At 44.4% G+C, this 20,455-nt stretch overlaps 2 protein-coding genes across 3 annotated transcripts; one reads left to right on the top strand and one right to left on the bottom strand.

Moving 5' to 3' along the window:
* Positions 1-6,610: 6,610 nt before the first annotated feature.
* Positions 6,611-17,141, bottom strand: LOC123050954 (tau-cadinol synthase). Of its 2 annotated transcripts, none has more exons than XM_044473675.1 (7): positions 16,984-17,141; positions 11,933-12,191; positions 10,749-11,121; positions 10,388-10,606; positions 7,608-7,743; positions 7,246-7,494; positions 6,611-7,148 (listed from the first exon to the last, which is right to left on the bottom strand). In XM_044473675.1, the coding sequence occupies exons 1-7, from the start codon at positions 17,080-17,082 to the stop codon at positions 6,858-6,860; spliced, it is 1,626 nt and encodes a 541-aa protein (XP_044329610.1). In that variant the 5' UTR covers positions 17,083-17,141; the 3' UTR covers positions 6,611-6,857. The 2 variants fall into 2 exon arrangements, with proteins under 2 accessions (XP_044329610.1, XP_044329609.1); XM_044473674.1 differs by lacking the exon at positions 16,984-17,141 and adding an exon at positions 12,592-14,646.
* Positions 14,703-16,286, top strand: LOC123050955 (probable protein phosphatase 2C 32). Its single transcript, XM_044473676.1, has one exon. It carries the CDS (start codon positions 15,707-15,709, stop codon positions 16,079-16,081), a length of 375 nt encoding a protein of 124 aa, XP_044329611.1. The 5' UTR covers positions 14,703-15,706; the 3' UTR covers positions 16,082-16,286.
* Positions 17,142-20,455: the final 3,314 nt, after the last annotated feature.

The following is a 20,455-nucleotide window of genomic DNA, read 5'->3' as shown; positions in this document are numbered from 1 at the left end:
CACCCGCCAAGAAGCAAAGGAGGAGACCGGACAGGAAAGGCCCTAAAGGCGCCAGAGCTGCTTCAAGCAGCCAGCTGCCTCTGAAGCCCCGACGACCCGAAGGTGCGAAGCGTTTCCATGTCGCCGGCGACCCGATCCTACCTGCCAAAGCGCTAGAGCACATACTGAACAATGATCTAAAGAGACTCCATGAAGATGTGCTGGCCAGAGAGAAAAGCCTTCTGATCACGGAAAAACCAGGATACCCGCTTTACTCAGCTCAGGTGCAGGGTGGGAAGTTGTACGTCGAGACCTAGCCCGCGAATCAGTTCATCCTACGATTTGACTACATCTACGACATGTTCCACAAGACCAAGCTGGATTTCCAGTTCATCCGCATATATGCGCTGTATCTCAACTACTTCATCAGGATCGAGAACATAAAATATATTAGTGTCGCGGACCCGTACTGTATGCACGAGAGCTTCTTGGCAGTTTGCAAAGAGCACCGTGACTATGCGAACAAGTACTGAAGGAAATATGCCCTAAAGGCAATAATAAAGTTGTTATTTATATTTCCTTATATCATGATACATGTTTATTATTCATGCTAGAATAGTATTAACCGGAAACTTAGTACATGTGTGAATACATAGACAAAACAGAATGTCCCTAGTATGCCTCTACTTGACTAGCTCGTTAATCAAAGATGGTTAAGTTTCCTGACCATGGACATGTGTTGTCATTTGATGAACGGGATCACATCATTAGAGAATGATGTGATGGACAGGACCCATCCGTTAGCTTAGCATGTTGATCGTTCAGTTTTATTGCTATTGCTTTCTTCATGACTTATACATATTCCTTTTGACTATGAGATTATGCAACTCCCGAATACCGGAGGAACACCTTGTGTGCTATCAAACGTCACAACGTAAATGGGTGATTATAAAGATGCTCTACAGGTGTCTCCGAAGGTGTTTTATGGGTTAGCATAGATCGAGATTAGGATTTGTCACTTCGAGTATCAGAGAGGTATCTCTGGGCCCTCTCGGTAATGCACATCACTATAAGCCTTGCAAGCAATGTGACTAATGAGTTAGTTGCGGGATGATGCATTACAGAACGAGTAAAGAGACTTGTCGGTAACGAGATTGAACTAGGTATGATGATACCGACGATCGAATCTTGGGCAAGTAACATACCGATGACAAAGGGAATAACGTATGTTGTTATGCGGTTTGACCGATAAAGATCTTCATAGAATATGTAGGAGCCAATATGAGCATCCAGGTTTCGCTATTGGTTATTGACCGGAGATGTGTCTCGGTCATGTCTACATAGTTCGTAGGGTCCGCACGCTTAACGTTCGATGACGATTTGTATTATGAGTTATGTGATTTGATGACCGAAGTTTGTTCGGAGTCCCGGATGAGATCACGGACATGACGAGGAGTCTCGAAATTGTCGAGAGGTAAAGATCGATATACTGGAAGGTTATATTCGGACACCAGAATGGTTCCGATGTGTTTCGGGTATTTTCCGGAGTACCGGGAGGTTACCGGAACCCCCTGGGAGAGTAATAGGCCTTAATGGGCTTTAGGGGAAAGGAGAGAAGGGCCACAAGGGGTGGCCGTGCACCCCCCATGGGCTGGTCCGAATTGGACTAGGAGGGGGCGGCGCCCCCCTCCTTCCCTCCTTCTCCTAGTTGGAATAGGAGAGGGGGGGGGGGGCGAATCCTACTTGGACCGGGAGTCCAAGTAGGACGCCCCCCTTTGGCGCGCCCCCTCTAGGGTCGGCCTCCTCTTCCCCCCTCCTTTATATACGTGGGAGGGGGGCACCCCAAAGGCACACCAAGTCTTCTCTTAGTCATGTGCGGTGCCCCCCTCCACAGTTACACACCTCGATCATATCGTCGTAGTGCTTAGGCGAAGCCCTGCGCTGGTAACATCATCATCACCGTCGCCACGCCGTCGTGCTGACGGAACTCTCCCTCGTCCTCAACTGGATCAAGAGCTCGAGGGACGTCATCGTGCTGAACGTGTGCTGAACACGGAGGTGCCGTACGTTCGGTACTTGGATCAGTTGGACCGTGAAGACGTTCGACTACATCAACCGCGTTACTAAACGCTTCCGCTTTCGGTGTACGAGGGTACGTGGACACACTCTCCCCGCTCGTTGCTATGCATCTCCTAGATAGATCTTGCGTGATCATAGGTAATTTTTTTGAAATACTACGTTCCCCAACAAGTACCTCGGCGAATTCATGATCGCTAATAAGGACAAGGAAATGATTCTCCTGCCTTATAATCCCACATAAGTCATCCGCGCATATCCTTTCGTAAGTGTTAATCATTCCTTTGCAAGCATGGAGGCTAATTTGAGGTGTACTTAATTTGTGCAGCGGGGGCGGCGCCGTGCTCATCGTTCTATCCACGGAATACTCCCATGCTATGTACTTGACTCATCGAAGAACCTCAAGAAATAGGATTACACGCACATAAAGAGTGTTCTCGATAGTGCCCTGTTTACCTTCAGCCTGTCTGGTGGATATATCAAGGTGAAAAGGCACAGGAAGAACGGGCTGGTTTTCCGCCATAAGACCGACTTCTACTGCATCCAGCAACCGCACACCAGTAAGGCTGATGGATTCTACCTCATGCAGCACCTGCTCGAGTACAGAAGGGATAATCAACGCCTTCGCATGACACCTACTACCGAAGATGCCGAGATTTTGAGCTGGGCCACAAGCATAGGAAAGACACCGGATCATCGAATCCGAGCTGAGTTTTATCATGTACAGTGTGAACTTGCCCAAGTGATGATGAAGCAGGTCCTCGAACAAACAGGGATGTTCTACCATGGCCAATCACGCGGGCTGATGTCCGAGCACCGCTACTCGCTCAGCCTCTGGACCTAAAGTCTTTCAAGAAGCTCGGGTGCTTCCTCCCTGACTATGAAGATTGGACCGCCGACATGGAGGACCGATTGTCGATGACAATGTGTCACTACTGTCTTCATATCGCAAAACTTTGAATTTATGCACGCGAAACTATGTGATGTAACTAAACCGTGGTCCTGAACTAGGGTAGATCGCTCTAGTTAATTAGTTTAGGTATGAAGAACTTCGTCATTTATGTTTACTATTGGTTGCTTGTATTTTGCTAATTATGCCTCTTTGTTTTCTTAAGTACATTATGTTGCATATTATCATTCAATTCATTAACTGACGATGCAGGTACATAGATCAGAGATGTCGAAGGAATGCTACGCCGACTTCATTGGGAGGGTTCTAGGAGTCTACGACCACTGGCCAGGCGCTCAGGCCCAGGTGGACAAGTACCCGGGTGCTAGCCACAGAGGGTTCGACAGCAGAGCCGGAGCGGAAAGTAGTTACTTGAGGTGGATGCTCCGGCAACAGCGGGGGTGCTGGTGCCTCAAGTACTACATAGTCACGCTCTTGCTCATGCTGATCGCTCTTCTCTTCTACATCATGGTTTAGATAGAGATGATGAAACTTGTGTGTGTGCCATGACCATGCAGTTGCACTTATTCGAGACATGACATGACTTGTGTATCACTATTTTCGAGATGTGATGATATTTGTGTTGAATGATGATGATGATGATGGTATGACGAGACTACTGTATTGAAGGAAATATGCCCTAGAGGCAATAATAAAGTTGTTATTTATATTTCCTTATATCATAATAAATGTTTATTATTCATGCTAGAATTGTATCAACCGGAAACTTAGTACATGTGTGAATACATAGACAAACAGAGTGTCACTAGTATGCCTCTACTTGACTAGCTCGTTGATCAAAGATGGTTAAGTTTCCTAGCCATGGACAAGAGTTGTCATTTGATGAATGGGATCACATCATTAGAGAATGATCTGATTGACTTGACCCATCCGTTAGCTTAGCACTATGATCGTTTAGTTTATTGCTATTGCTTTCTCCATAACTTATACATGTTCCTATGGCTATGAGATTATGCAACTACCGAATACCGGAGGAACACTTAGTGTGCTATCAAACGTCACAACGTAACTGGGTGATTGTAAAGATGCTCTACAGGTGTCTCCGATGGTGTTTGTTGAGTTGGCATAGATCGAGATTAGGATTTGTCACTCTGATTGTCGGAGAGGTATCTCTGGGCCCTCTCGGTAATGCACATCACTATAAGCCTTGCAAGCAATGTGACTAATGAGTTAGTTACGGGATGATGCATTACAAAACGAGTAAAGGACTTGCCGGTAACGAGATTGAACTAGGTATTGAGATACCGACGATCGAATCTCGGGCAAGTAACATACTGATGACAAATGGAACAACGTATGTTATTATGCGGTTTGACCGATAAAGATCTTCGTAAAATATGTAGGAACCAATATGAGCATCCAGGTTCCGCTATTGGTTATTGACCGGAGATGAGTCTCGGTCATGTCTACATAGTTCTTGAACCCGTAGGGTCCGCACGCTTAACGTGCGATGACGATCGGTATTATGAGTTTATGTGTTTTGATGTACCGAAGGTTTTTCAGAGTCCCGGATGTGATCACGGACATGACGAGGAGTCTAGAAATGGTCGAGACATAAAGATCGATATATTGGAAGGCTATGTTTGGACATCGGAATGGTTCCGGGTGAGTTCGGGCATTTACCGGAGTACCGGGGGGGTTACCGGAACCCCCTGGGGAGTCATTGGGCCTTAATGGGCCTTAGTGGGAGAGAGGAGGAGGCGGCCAAAGTGGGGGCACGCCCCCCGAGCCCAATCCGAATTGGGGTGGGGGGCTGGCCCCCCTTTCCTTCTCCCTCTCTCCTTCTTCCTTCTTCTCCTACTCCTACTAGGAAGGGGGGAAACCTACTCCTAGTGGGAGTAGGACTCCCCCCCTTGGGCGCGCCCTATGAGGGCCGGCCCTCTCCTCCTCCCCTCCTTTATATACGGGGGAGGGGGCACCCTATAGACACACAAGTTGATTGTTTAGCCGTGTGCGGTGCCCCCCTCCACAGATTTCCACCTCGATCATATCGTTGCAGTGCTTAGGCGAAGTCTTGCGCCGGTAGCTTCATCATCACCGTCACCACGCCATCGTGCTGACGAAACTCTCCCTCGACCTCAGCTGGATCTAGAGTTCGTGGGACGTCACCGAGCTGAACGTGTGTAGATCGCGGAGGTGCCGTACCTTCGGTGCTAGGATCGGTCAGATCGTGAAGACGTATGACTACATCAACCGCGTTGTCATAACGCTTCCGGTTATGGCCTACGAGGGTACGTGGACAACACTCTCCCCTCTCGTTGCTATGCATCACCTAGATAGATCTTGTGTGTGCGTAGGATTTTTTTTTGAAATTACTGTGTTCCCCAACATGTATGTCTATGATATGATGAGAATAGTGCATGTTTAGTATGATCTGATGAAAGTACTGTGTATAGCATGTATAAATACATCACAAATACGTAGAGGGGGTGTAAATATGTGAAAGCAGGAATACTAGCTAGCAGTAGCGCTGGAAAGCATCTACTAGCAACGCTGGATTAGCAGCAGCTCTTCCGTTGTTCAAGCGCTACAGAGAGTTAGCAGTAGCGCTGGTTAGGGCAGCGCTACTGCTAACCATACTTACCAGTAGCGATGCCCTTACCAGCGCTACTGCTACAACTTAGCTGTAGCGCGGTAGCAGTAGCGCTGGACCCAGCGCTACTGCTATGTATATTTCAAGCGCTACTACTAGGGTTTTCCCTAGTAGTGAAATGAACCCTCCAAGGCACAACTATTCAAGTACTCCATTCGTCTTAAAATAAGTGACTCAACTTTGTACAGTACAAAGTGACAGAGGGAGTACATATCAAACTGGACTGAGGAAGACTAGTATAGGATCTGGCCTTTAAGTGAGATCGTAGGATCAACTCCAAAATTTCATATTTAGGCAATTCAAAAAATTCTGATTTTTTAGACAACATACCTGTAGGGTATGTCTACGACTCCAAAACAAATCAACTCAAAACTGGATCTACAATTAGAGATTCAAAAAAGACAAATTCCGCTATGGATAGTGTCAGCTCTGAGTGAATAGTATTTGCCACTATTCACATCCAATTTTGTCTTTTTTGGTTCTTTATGTGTAGTTTCAACTAGGAGCTGAAACTTTTTGAGGTTGTACATCAAACATGGACATGTGTCTGCAAATATTTTCATAATATTTGAACATGTTTTGTGTCTTCAAAAAGATTGATCTCACTTAAAGGCCAGATCCTATACTAGTCTCCCCCGGCTATCCCAGGTACAAATATTCTAGTACTAGTACTATGTCAAACTGGGGGCATCCCAACATCGGACATATATAAATACCAAGTTATACGTAACATGACATGATCATTTCTAGACTTCTAGTGCATGAACGGCAAGACTGAGTAAGAAGGACTGAAATGATCACCACTTGCATCAGCTTTGCTTTCTTGATGGTACATGACACAAAAGTTCTAGCCTTTGCCTCTAGTTCTATTAGTGTGCTTCTAGCTCATCAAGCTTCATGTGCATGGAAGGATCACACCAGACAAATAGAATTCAGTTTGAGTAGAAGACTCAAATGAATATGCACCAACAACACATTATTCATACAAGTACTTTACCAGAAAGATTCACTTTATTTCAGCCATTCAATATCCTCAAATATGCATGTGGAAAATACCACAATTATTCGTACAAGTACATACATGCGTGCTTATTTGGAATTTGGAAGTACAAGCCAAGTTATAAATTTCAAGAACATAAATATGAGATATGCTTATTGCAAACTGAAAATACATAGAAACTAGGTTCATATCTGCAAATCCATTGTGTTTGAAAGATTCCATGTATGCATGTTGAGAACCTAGAGGGGGATAGGGTCTATGAACTGCTGCCGGATCCTGTCTTTGTTGCCATGGCTGAATGTGTAGCGGTCAACTTTGTTACGAAACAACAAGGTCATGCTTTTGGTGAGGTTCGCAACTCGGTTTACAAGCGGGAGCAGTGCACCACGGTCAAATCGTGCCTGATTAGTAGTTTTCCATGCATCTTCGACCAGATTATCCAACACATCCATGGCTACCTCATCGGTGCAATGATGCTGGTTGATATAGCTTTCGATGGAGCTAGCCACATCCAATTTGTTCTTCCCATGCTGTGAACAAGGGCAAAAGCAACTAGTTACTCCATCTGTTTTATCATACAAACTAAAGAACATTTGAATATAATCAAGCCATATACTATTACTATACCTTAAACGAAGCCAAGTCATCCATAAAGCGTGCCACCTCACCACAAGCCCTTACAGCATCGGTACAACCGATGGCCCACTCAAATGCTTCCTTTGATGCTTCGTCACCCATACCCATAAGTGAACCGACAAATAGTGTCGGAGTACCAGCGGAGATGACCGAGCACTTGACGTGATCTTCAAAACTTGGTATGTGACTGCTATGAAACCATTCAGATTCCTGTTGGTAGTGCTTGCACAAATTTTGGAACTGCATGCAGCATGCGTACATACATATGAGCAGGAGAAATTTTAGGTTATATATTTAGAGAATTAATTAATATGATTCTGAAAAATTGGTGCAGAAATGACAGATACACGTACCGCTTTCCTACTGTAAGCAACACGGTACTTGTGATCTGGCTTCAGTTCATCCTCAAACTCTCTGAAAGTATTCATCAACCTGACAAAGTACCCTTTCAAGTACTCTGGTAAAAGAGTTATAGCACTCTCATCCCATCTACATATATGCCAGTTAGCTTAATTAGCTTCGGCCACATGGATGATACATATTACCTTGGCCCCAAATTAATTGTCTTAGATTTGTCTAGATACGGATGTACCTAATACTTAAATGTATCTAGATACATTCGTATCTAGACAAGTCTAAGACAATTAATTCGGGATAAGGGGAGTATATAACTTATTAGTAGATGATTACTATTACAAAAACTACTTTGGTCCACTGTAGGGGAGTCATCTCACAAAGGAAGGACTACCCCAAGGAAGTGTGAGATGATGTGTTCCAAATGGAGCACAACCAAATACCCGTCCCCACATGGCTTTACAATTTCTTTAAGACATCATATTTGTGATGTCATCCTTGGAATAGCTGACATATGAAGTAGCTCGCTCAACCCCTTTGCAATAAGCAAAGCTTTGAGCGATCTATGGAGTTGTTTGTATGCCCACTATATGAAATTTGGCCAATCTTGCAAGCGAGGATATAGTACATGCTGAAAGTATGGTGAGTAGGTGACACATGTACCCCATTGAAGGACTTCAGAAAATTCACGACGACAAGTTACATGATGTTCCCAGGTTCAGCCACCCCAGACGAGATGGGTAAAGAGTCGTACATCCTACCTTGTAATCTTTATATTACAATGCTTGGTGGAAGCTAATATAGATGGCATCTAAACTACCGGCGATGGTGCTCCTCAAAATTGATATTGCATGCAACTTGAGTGGTATGAGTCGTGTGTGTTTCACAATGACCTCCTTGTCCTTAAATATGTACCTTGTCTTGGACGTCAAGACTTGATCTTATTTGAGTTTGGCTTGTAGGCGACACATGCCTATGTAAAGAGATCGTTAACTTAGAATAAACCATGGATTCCATGTGGTGCCTTCTTTATACGATAAGAGTCATAGCCTTGTGCAATAGGGTATATGTGTTTAACAAGATCATCTTGTATTCGTGTATAAATAAATCATTATATGATACACATATATGGTATTTATAACTATTTAGTATTTTACAGAGAACATATAATATTGAGGATGCCTTGTAACATCCGGAATGGAAGAATGCCATGAATGTCGAGTGGCCCTATTGAGACGGAGAGACCAATGCCTTGTCAACTCTCCCTTAGTGTATTAGCGTCACAGATTCAAACTGGGTTTTAAGATTGTGTGTGATCATATATGTTATCTCATCTCATCCTTGCAACATCGAAGAGTACATATGCAAGGCAAATGGTCCTGTAAACCAACTAATTAACCTCATCTTATTGCGAATGGGTTCAAAAAACGTTTTGGGTGAATGACGAGGACACCTTCAGTCCAATCATGAATCTAGAAGTTGTTTGACTGGTTCTTTTTCTTGCTACGTCTCGATGCTAGTGACTTGAATAATTGGATGTTCTAGTTGTCAACCTCCTAGCTTGGAGGATTCCCCACATCGATCTATGGAATCAAGTATGCCCTGCATCCATGGTACTTCTATGATTTTCAACCTATAAGAACTTAGTTCATCCTATCAAACGTGAACTCATATATGATTATGTTTAACTAATATGTGTGCATCATCTTCATGTTTATCTATTATAAGTGGTTCTTCTGAGTGGGCTATCTGCAGTTTTATTCATGGACTTCGATCTTCAAGTGCTATCAAGGATTTTGGGGAGCTACAAATCTTTATAGGTAAAGGAGTGGTGCTATTATTCTCACTTCGCAACAATATATCATTATTATCCCCAATGTCATACCAACACATGCCATTGAATGGGAGAGCAAGGATGTGAGGACTCCTATCTCCTCTAATGACATTCGAAACTATCACAACCTTGTTGGGGCCCTTAAGTATGTTGCCCTAACTTGGCCAGATTTCTATTTTCCTGACAACCAAGTCGGTCAATTTCTGCATTGTCCTAGACTCCTACAACACAAAAGTTTAAAACGTACTTGTAACTTACAGGAATCACCGAGCTAGACAAGAGGAAGTACTACCTACACTACCGAGGACAATTTTGGACAATGATTTGGTCAGATGTAGTGGCGATCGATAGTCAACCAATCATTTGGATGTGTTTTGTTCATCCAATCCCTTGTCTTGGATTCATGGAAGGAAAACAATAGTATCTTGGAATTTGCATTTGGCGGGCACTGGCCAACATGAGGAGGGAAATGAAGTATCTAGTGGTAGATTAGTATGATAGGTATGCTAGCTACATAGGTAGATTAGAAAGATTTTTCATGAATCCCTACATGATTGATGTAAACACCCTAGCTTCCAATTTACATCCCTTTATTTCGAGACTTTAGGGAACAATAGAGGGGGAGATGCAAGAGTTGCTAAATTATGACTGTGGATGACATTGATTTGCATGAGGCCTTCTTATCATTGTCTGCTCCGTTGTTTTACGAACTTCCGTTCCTAAGAACACACACCTATAGGGAGGTAGGGCTATAATCATTTAGTCCAATAATAAGATAGATTGATGAAAAATCATACTAGTCAAACAAACACATGTAATGAATGATTGTGTGATGCAACATTCATTTTTGTAACACAATTGTTCTAGATCAAATATGTGCACTTTATTCTGAATGATGATTGGAAGTGTTATCTAATAGGGTTACCCAAGGAGAGTATTGCGTACCTTTGTATTGCTTCATTGAGCTTCCAGCCCTCTTCTAAAGTAGCATGCATATCGAAAGTGTCATCTAATAGAGTTACCAGAACGAGTAACTTGGCAAGGATTATTCTTGCATCTCCATAATGTCGTTCATGGTACTCCGTATAGGACCAGAAATAGCATTCAACAATACGATGCCGAGAGTAGGTTAGTCTTACTTCTTCGTATAGATCATTTCCCCACCTAAAATCAACATTGATAAGATATAGTTAACTTATATTTCCATATATCCTGATATGATCAATCAAGATCAGAGTTACAATCTAGATATAACTAAGCCTATGTATAACAAGCCATGATAGAGAGCTATATGTCCAACACGTACTGACAAAAAGCCTTAATTTCCTCTTGGTGAAGCCGTTGCAGAAGATTAAAGTCGAGCTTTGCAAGTTCCAATATAGTCGGGTTGTATGCTTTCTCTTGTTGGTACTCAGCAATGTAATATGGTGCATCAAGCCTCTTCAAAGTCCTAGGTAGCGGTATCTCAAGGTTCCGTTTGACTTGTTCAGAGAAAGGGTAATTAAGGCTGCTCCTCATGGATTCGAGATGATGCCGTGCGAAAATGACTGCTTCATCGAGTTCCGATTCACCAGGGATCGATAGGTAAGCTGCGTTGTATAAACTCAACAATCCCCTTGGTTCACTAATTATATCCCTGCTCAAGCTCCCATCTTTGCCCTTGAACTTACTGAATACATCTGCATAAGACATAACGACACGGGTTAGGTGTACTTATTAACTTATTTACAAAGCAGGTTAGTATGTGAAAAGCACATAACTAAACTAATTCATTACCTCTGGTCCATCTTTTAATGTACATACATTTATTTCTATATTACAAGTAGGTGTAGTTAAGTAGTTAGCCAGGGAGAAATAATATTAGTAGTTAAGTCGTTAGCCAGGGAGAAAAACAATACGTATGGTTTGACATCTTAAACCATACGGACTTCTCTTCCATTCTATATCTGCCGGGGCCAGAACTAGCTCAACAAGAAAAGGTACGATGTGGGGAAGACATATTCCTATGGGAGGACTCCACCACCACATCGACCTGAGCTCAGTTTGTGGTTGCAAAACTGTTATATACTACTAAACATGTACACGATAATTACTACAAGTATCATTCACGAGTTGAGTCTCTACCCCACCCATCACGTGGCCTTTTTATGTTGAAAAGACTATCTTTTTACGATTGATTTCTTGCCTATGCATTAATGGTAACTAGTTGGATTCTTTTGCTACATCTAGCAAAGCATGTGCGCCTTTCTTACCTTGCGAAGTCTATCTTTTTACCATTGATTCCTTGCTCATGCATTAGTCGTAACTAGTTATAATCTTACCAAATTTTTACCACAAGATGGGAGGAGCGCTGGTTAGGCTGGCTCGTGTTGTCTAGCCGGAGCATAGAATTAGTATTGTGCGCACAAGCTCACTTTAGCGCAATCATGTAGAGGGAGTATTGTACTCCCACCCCTCGATATACCACTTGCTTGAATTGTTAACCGGTACCTGGAGACACCCTAAGGCCACTCTCTCGAAGCAAGCGAAAGCGAAGAGCAACATCATAGAGGCTACAACTGTTGAATTCCTTCTCGTGGATTTCGTTCATCGCCGTGTTGATCTGATCTTCAAAGAGGTGATCAATTCCAAGACGTTGGAGTGTGTCGATCAAGTTCATTTTTTGTACAACTCTGGTAAATGTTTGAAACAACATTTGTACGTCCTCCTGAAGTTTTTGAGCCTTCACCCTCATGCAATCTTCAGATGTCTGCATTCATATGTGCATGCATAGATGACTTAAGATTAATTGAAGCCATAAGGGATACATTGTAGTAAGAAAGAAAAATGGAAGTGAACATTACTAATCACTTTATTTCGAGCATTATGATGCCTTTTCTGCAAAATTTCCATTATATTTGTAATTTTTATATCTTTAGTTTTTGTGATCATTTGATAGAAAAACCAGTATCTAGCTCCAATCACTAGACATCAGGGCATCAGTGAAAAAGAATGAATCCAGCAAATTCTGGATATAAAGTATACGTAGATATTCTTGAGGAGTGATGCACACAAAAAGGTGGCCTCCATGGCCCGTCGTTGCCAAAGAGGCATGTCCATTTTTTTATGACAATTTGCCACTTCTTACTTTGCACTTTGCCACTACTTACATTGTACACTTTGGGCGGCCTCAATCTTGGGCGCCGGAAAGGAGCTCCAGCTTGATGGGGGGCTGCAGCGTCGAGCCACGGTGCTGAAGGTGCCGGTAGCAGTAGGGTCCGGCGGCGGTGGGGCATAGCCTCGTGAGCTAGGGTTTATCCGGATTTGGGGAATCAACTGATCCAAAGTTTAAGTCAAACAGACACAAAGGGTATACTTGTCCACTGTTTTATGCACATATTATGTCAATCATTTCCAGGTATTGTTTTTGTGTTAAAAAGTGGCAAACAATCAAAGTGCAAAGTAAAGAGTGGCAAAAGATCAAATATAATGTAAGTAGTGGCAAATTGTCAAAGTGCAAAGTAAGAAGTGGCAAATAATAAAAAAAAACCCCCAATTAAAGCGGACATGGATTTTCATTGATTTTTTGGAATATTTTTTACATAGCAAAAGGACCTAAAAACAACAAAAAATTCTACTCTACTCCTCCCATCGGAGGTGATGTTGACAGGCCCTGCTCAGGACGGTCCGGTCTCCCTGTCGTTGGCGGCCGGCACAAACAAGCACACCTACTACCATCTGAAGGAAGCATGACCACCATTGGAAGGAAGCACTGTCACCATTGGAAGAACTATCGGCAGGACGCACAGACGCCATAGAAAGGAAGAATGACAACCATAGGAAGGACACATGGCATTATTAGATCATCAGCCGATGATGCATTGTGCCTAGATGCCTAGTTATATGCTAGAAAATTGTGATTGCGTAGGATGCCTATTCTAATAAAATAATAATAATTTGTTCAAACCAAAACAACTGTTATAATGGTAATAAATAATCATATTTGGAAGCAAATATTTCTTTTGTTGGAAGCAATATAGGGCATCAGATGGTAACGAATGAAGGTTTATTAATTTTTTGTATGAAGTGACTCAGATGGAATATGTTTCCACCAACGTGAAGAAGTGTTTAGTGAAAGTGAAAAATGTTTCCATTACAAAACTAACTATGTGTCATTGGTCGAAAAAGAATGTTTGCATCGAGGACAACCCCGACATAGATTGTTTTCATTAGGGAGAACATTGGAGATTTATTACCAGAGTAAAAAAATGCTCTTATATTTTTTTTGAACATAAATAACTTTATTCCTCATATAATATCATTTACAATATGTGGAGGAATAAAGTCAGGGGTATTGGAGTCCCAAAATTCAGATAAGCCAAAGACTAAATCAGTGCTTTGCTAAACAATCAGCAACAAGATTGGTTTTCCTTCCGCAATGAACAAAGATGACATTTGAAAAGCCCATCGCCGACAGACTAGACTCGGTGATGATTGGCACATCGGGACCCATGTAAGCATCAAGGTCTGAAACTGCCTCCAATGAAAAATGCTCTTCTATTGTCGGACGGTGGGAGTAGAATCGAAGAACCATTTGTGGGATTTAAACTCTAGAATTTAGGGATCTATTTCCTAAATGAACCAATGTATATTTGGTTCTCACAAGTAATACTTCCATCTCATAGGTACATGAATCTGGTAACCTGGCGTGATTTAAGCAACCATGCAACAAGGAAGCAACGTCCAGGCCTCCAGGGAACAAGAATTGGCTGGGAGCGATGATTATCAGTCGTCTAATGCCTAGCGGTGCTAAAATACGACAACTGATAGGACAATGTCCAATCATCTTGTCATAATCATGGAACTTTTTTCTGCAGACTGATCAATAAGGAATCTGACTTGGAAATTGAAATACAATAGAGATAAAAGCATGAAGTCCTAGAACTTGTCCAGTATGTGACGGTTTAATCCTAAAATTTACAAAAGTGAACTGTGTAGTCCTACAACTTGCGCACAGTGTGCAAATTTAGTCCAGAGCCAATTAGAGGCGGCCAAGTGGCGCCAGCGGGACTGAGCCGGTCCTTGCCATGCATTTTGCAGATACCCCCCTGCCATTTTGTCAAATCAGCATGTAGGACACCCATACTATTCCGCCGCCTACATATACAAGGTGCCCATCAATGGAGCAACAAGAAAGAGCTTGATGGATGGATAATCCTGCTGCACCTGTGGGATGGCACGACCTATGGGATGGCTCGTCGGTGCTGCTTTCATTTGCTTGTAATTCGCAGTTGAGTTTTGACTGCCTATAAATAACAGAAAGATAGAAAAGGTTGTAGGTGTTCACAGCGCAAAAACTCTGGTGTTCCTCCTCGTCTCTCTCTCTCTCTCTCTCTCGCTGAAGCAGCCTCTAGCTACAGAGCTTGCTAGCATCTGCAACATCAGAGCTCACCATCGAAGCAGCAAGAAGAGCTAGGAGTTCTCAGTCTCGCTGCAGAGCGAGTGAGCAAGACAAGCGAGGAAAGGAAGGAAAAGATACATGTCGTGCGCGGTGGCACGGTCTTCTCGCCGTCCCGCCTCGGCCTGCTCACGCCTTGGAGAGAGCCACCACTGCTCCGCCGGCGCCTCCTTCCTCCCGGCCTCGCCGCTCCGCCCTTCGCCCTCCTCCGCGCGCGCATCCACGCCGTCACGCCGAGCCCTCCCCGTGCGTCGCCCAGTCGCCGGCTCGCCGCCCGCCGCCAAGGCTGCGGACTCTTCTTCTTCTGCTGTTGCTAAAGCCCGGTCAAGGGCCACCTCCCGGCGCCTCTCCTTGTGCCGGCCGTGGTCACTGTCGCACCGGCGGTGTTGGATTGGAGGCCGCCAAGGCGAATGGGTGATGGTAATAAGCCATGCATGTGGCAGTGGTGTCCGGTGCGTGCGCGCGCTCCGGGTCCAGCTCGTAAGGCAGCGGCTGTTAGCTAGAGTTGTGGTCTGTGTTAGTGCATGGCAATGCATGGCTGACTTAGTTAGCTAGTGGAGCCCTTCTAGGAGTGGATGAGTGCGTGCAATTAGTGGCCGTGTGGTGGCCGGGTCGTGCGTGCGTGTGGTGGACTGGATGTGTGTGCCTCGTGTATAAATCTCCGGCCTCTGTACTGGTTGCGTGAGCCGAGAGGAAGAAATACAAGAGAGGAAAAAAGGCCCCGGCGTTCGTCGCCGGGGCGGGCGTCCGTCGCCGTGGGTGTTTGTCGCTCGGCAAAATCGTCTTCTCGTATTCTTGTGATTGTTTGTCGATCCTCGGTTCCAACAATGGGGTGGACGACGTGGCACACGGTGGCGGAGCAGGGGGACGGCTTCGCGGCCTTCCGCCATGTCGCCGCCGTCAAGCTCGGCGGGGACCGCGTGCAGGCCCTGTTCGGTGTGGTCGACGGCCACGGCGGGAAGAGCGCCGCTGAGTTTGCCGAGGACAACATGCCCAGGATCTTGGCGGAGGAGCTGGAGGAGAGGTTGGCGCGAGGAGCTGGGCGCGCTGCCGTGGAGGGCGCCCTGAGGCGGGCGTACCTGCGCACCGACGAGGAGTTCCCCTCCTCCTCTTCCAACAACCTGGAGCAGGCGGTCGGCGGGGCCTGCTGCGTGACGGCGCTGCTCCGCGAGGGCGGGCGACAGCTGGTGGTGTCCAGCTAGTTCACGGGGATGGACCAAACCATCACATCCTGGACAAGTTCTAGGACTTGTGGCGCTATTACCTCAATATAATAACTCCTCACCATCGTCACATGTGCATGACGCCACTATACTAGGTCAGCACCAGCGCCGTGGCATGTTCCCTCAACACGATCTCCTCCCATCACAATGCCCTCCATGGTTTATTTTGATAATTGGCGAGGTCCGCATGTTGGTGATGTGCCATCGCCCAATAGGAAAACACATGGAGTAGCATATGTTTTAAATCCCCCTTGTTTGTTAAAACTCTCCAAAAATATTTTATATTCAAAATTCTAGATTGCACGCGCGACACATACTACGTTATGGTAGTGATAATATCAAAAGGTTTTATTTGTGGGGAATAATATATCAAAAGTTAGCTATATACACAAATTAGTTGAACCATGATACAAACGAATATAGTTGTGAAATTAAATAAATTCCTTTGTCAGAAAAAAAATTAAATTCCTTCTCAAACATTTTTTATTTTGCAGTAGCCCTTTCCAAATGAGACACTAATCCTAGCCATCATAAAAGAAATGGCGGTCAGCCATCAGGCCGTGAACTGAGAGACTATAGCTAGCTAGGACGCTACTCACATAAATATCAAACATGCATGGATAAGTTAAAAAAGAGAGGATGTAATTCATGTGGTATATATCAACAGACTTTCTCAAAGGGACATACATGTGATATAAATGTTGAGTTGTGTCCCAATGCATATGAAAATGAAAAATACATAAGCAGTCGGTTACCGTACTATAAGGGGTATGTATACCATAAAGTGTTATCTTATGACTATAAAATGTTGAGTTGGTCATGTGATTCTATAAGGCGTATGGATATCACAAAGGACTTATTTTACAAAATATTGTGTTTACCTTGAGTGGCTGTGGCTCGTAATGTATGAAGAAGTCGTCCCACACCGATGGCTCGAAGCTACAAACTCTCCCGGGAGTGGCCGTAACAGCAGATGCCATTTGGACTGCCTGCTCCCCTGGTGTGATAGCTTTGCTTTAGGTAGGGGGGGAGGGGGAGAATGAGTTCTGGCCTTTATATACAATTATGACCTATGGTATGCTATGGACCCATATCACACATGTTAATAACACGCTGTCTATAGGCTGCCAAAACAAGAAATACTTGAATCCATGATTTGTTCTTCTTGTGCCAAAATGATAAATAAAGTCGAGAACTTTTTATTTTTGCTTTTAGCATGTCTTCTCTGAATGCGTTATGAGAACTAGAGTCGTGCTCTGCGGATCTGGTGGTAGTAGTAGTTTGGGTGTCTTCCCCGTAGTTAGGGTTGCCGAGTCGTCAATGGTTCGTCCATGGACGCGGTCACGGCAATGCTTGGTTTGCTGGTCAGGGCGGCAAGGCGACAACAACATCCTATAGTCCAAATAATTTCCTTTCCATCTTATCCCGCTTCGGCGGGCGTCTACTGCTGATGGAAGGAACATGGATGCGTGTCTCCGGCAGATCAACTTGGGTCCGGTTAGCTTCACTCTTTGGCGGATCTGTTCGGATCCAGCCGACATTGGGCTCCCGCCATCTTGATTCTGGTGCTCGTGGTTGTTGGTGTCATGGTGTGTTTGCAGGTACGGTCCTTTCAATCTACATTTTTCTTCGTCAACGACAGTTGCTGCTCTAGTGCGCTAACTCTTTGAGGTCTTAGTATGAAAACTTCCCGAGTGTCAATTACAACAAGATTTTTCCTGCTCCTGTGTGGCAGGAGCTTTGATTGCAGTGTGCCTTCGGCACAGTTGAGTGCTTGTAGTCATCGCAAGATGGTCCTTGCACCCGCTTGTAACCACTACTAGGGAAAAGCCTAGCAGCAGCGCGGGTTCTAGGTACATTAGTAGCGCGGTGGCAGGCGCTACTAATAATGCGCTACAGCTAACCCGTAGCAGCAGCGCGCGCACACCCGCGCTACTGCAATACAAGTGTAGCAGCAGCGTGCTTCGTGGAAGATCGCTACTGCTAATAGCTCTAGCGCGCATTGCCTGGACGCGCTACTGCTAGTGTGATGCTGCTGCTAACTTTTCTCCACTCGCTACTGCTAATTTTAGTATTTTTTTCTGCATATATTTTTTGTATTTGAACAAGCTTTATACAAGAATCTTTAGCAAATACAAATGTGATCATGATACACATACAAATGGCTGCGAGACCACAAATGTAATCATAGCATATACATACAAATAGTCTCATCATAATCATCATCCAACACAAAGTGGTATTTCGTATCATCTCGAAAATAGCGATACATGCAAGTCTCGATTACTTGCAACTACATCGTCATCCATCTAAACAATGATATATGCGAGAAGAGCTATCACTTTGAGTGAGAGCGGAACTATGCAGTACATGAGTTCGTATCCCTCTCTCGCATTAGTGTGAACCTAAACTAACTACTGCCTGTCGCTTGAAAACCGGAAACCGGTACACCTGGGCCTGACACTCCGGCCACTCGTTGTATATATACTCTTGGCGTAGCACTTCTTCGCCATCGATGATCTATGCACCTGCATCGTCACATGAGTAGATGCAACATATATAGTTCAGCAACAGAAAGAGACAGACTTGGCAAAAATAGAAGCAACATATCATAAGCATAAATAACAAATTTGATCATACCCAAAATGCCCTAACTAGAGTGATCGTCGCTAGTCGAGGAGGACGGTTTAATTACATCAAAAATAAAGTTTCGTCATGCATAACTCAAAGTTTCGTCATACAGAAAGTATGGACTAAACAGACACATTGTCATATATCGACAATCACTCCAACATGTCGTGCCATCCATCCAAGTCAGGGAGATAGTCCCCGAGCCTAGTGAAAGGCTTCAGGTCGAGACGCTTAGAGGCTACCCGTGTTCGGACGTCTTCCCGCGACATTTGTCCTTCTTCGTAGAACATCCCTGTTTTTCCGACGACCTCCTTCATGATGATTTGGGCAAGTTCGCGCTGGATGTGATAGAACTCAGCTCGAAGTCGATGATACTCGATATCTCCTACGTTCTTTGCCCATTGCAGAATATGGGCATCGCCGGATCTAAATGACATGCGAAGGTTCTGGTGATCCCGTCTGTACTCCAGCATGTGGTGTAGGATATAGAATCCATCATTAAGAGAATCATTCGGTTGCTGGATGCAGCAGAAGTCGGTTTTATGGCCGAAGGCGAGCCTGCCGCCCCTTCTCTTCTTGTCCTTGACCTCTCCACCCCGTGCGTCGTAGTAAAACATAGCACCGTCGAGAACATCCTTGATGTGGGTGTAATCCTTTTTGTTAATGTTCTTCGACGAGTCCAAGTAAAGAGCGTCGCTAAACTTGGTCATGGCGTGTTTGTTTATCTTCTTCATTGCCGGGTCCTTATCTGGATCTTTATAATCCTTTTCATTCCGGCCCGGGAACAAGAATATCTGGTGCAGCTTCTTTAGGAGAGAGGGCCTCATATTATCTATCTTCTGTAGTTTCTCATCGTTGATGGTGGCGGTTGTCCGTATGATGCAGCCTAATTGATTGCCGTAGTACGCGCGCGCTTCCTCCGGTGCTTTTGGCTTAAAATTGCCGTCGTCCACCTCCGTGACCATCAGTCTAGTAGTCATGAGCTTGTTAGGAAGCCGTTGCCTCTTTGCTTTCGGTTCTACACTGGCTCCGCTAGTCTCGGCGCCGGTCTCAGTCTCAGCGCCGGTCTCGATGCCGGTCTCAGTCTCAGCGCCGGTCTCAGTGTCAGCACCGGTTTGCGTGTCGGTCTCAGTCCCCGATGCGACCGGTGGGCCCAGCAACAACATCATCGGTTGATCATCGGCAAGGCTCAAAAATTCGTCCGCCGCCAGGTAGACGTCGTCGCAATAACCAGAACCCTGTCCTTCATTGTTGCTAGCCATGTTTCCTACGATTAAATCTAGTCAATTAATTCTAGACCTAATAAAATGAATAATGACATAAAAAAGCCTATGTTTTGCAGGAACGTTGACTCCTTTCCGGCGCAGCAAATCCCGGGCACTCGATATGTCCTAGAGTTTGTAGCACAAGTCATGCTGAAATTCGACCTTTGCTAAAAAATGGACAAGCCGAGAACCTGAAATTTGCCGGAACGGAAATGAATCAACATTCCGGCAAAACATAGGCCACTCAGCTTCATTCCCTGGAAACAACAAAAGGCCACTTGGGCACAATCGAACCACTTCAATGAAAAGATATAACATGACCACTTCAATGAAAAGATATAATCAACAATAAAAGTCTAGGAAGGGATCATCTTTAAAATAAAACTTGCCTAAATTCTTTTCCTAGAAAAATAGTGGTCGAAAATAAATTTTTCCTCTAACCTAGCGAACCTAGTTA

The sequence above is a fragment of the Triticum aestivum genome, chromosome 2D (assembly GCF_018294505.1).
Source record: "Triticum aestivum cultivar Chinese Spring chromosome 2D, IWGSC CS RefSeq v2.1, whole genome shotgun sequence".
In the NCBI taxonomy this organism is placed as follows: domain Eukaryota; kingdom Viridiplantae; phylum Streptophyta; class Magnoliopsida; order Poales; family Poaceae; genus Triticum; species Triticum aestivum.
Note: the sequence above shows the minus strand (reverse complement) of the source record. Positions and strands in the feature narration are given on the sequence as shown.

Excerpts from the sequence above, each read along its gene's own strand:
- LOC123050954 (XM_044473674.1), bottom strand. The coding sequence starts at position 12,717 with ATGCCCCACCGCCGCCGGACCCTACTGCTACCGGCACCTTCAGCACCG. Across the intron at positions 11,122-11,932 it reads TGGCCTTAGGGTGTCTCCAG|ATGTATTCAGTAAGTTCAAG; the intron begins GTACCGGTTAAC and ends TGTCTTATGCAG. Across the intron at positions 7,149-7,245 it reads ATGACTTGGCTTCGTTTAAG|CATGGGAAGAACAAATTGGA; the intron begins GTATAGTAATAG and ends CCTTGTTCACAG.
- LOC123050955 (XM_044473676.1), top strand. The coding sequence starts at position 15,707 with ATGGGGTGGACGACGTGGCACACGGTGGCGGAGCAGGGGGACGGCTTC.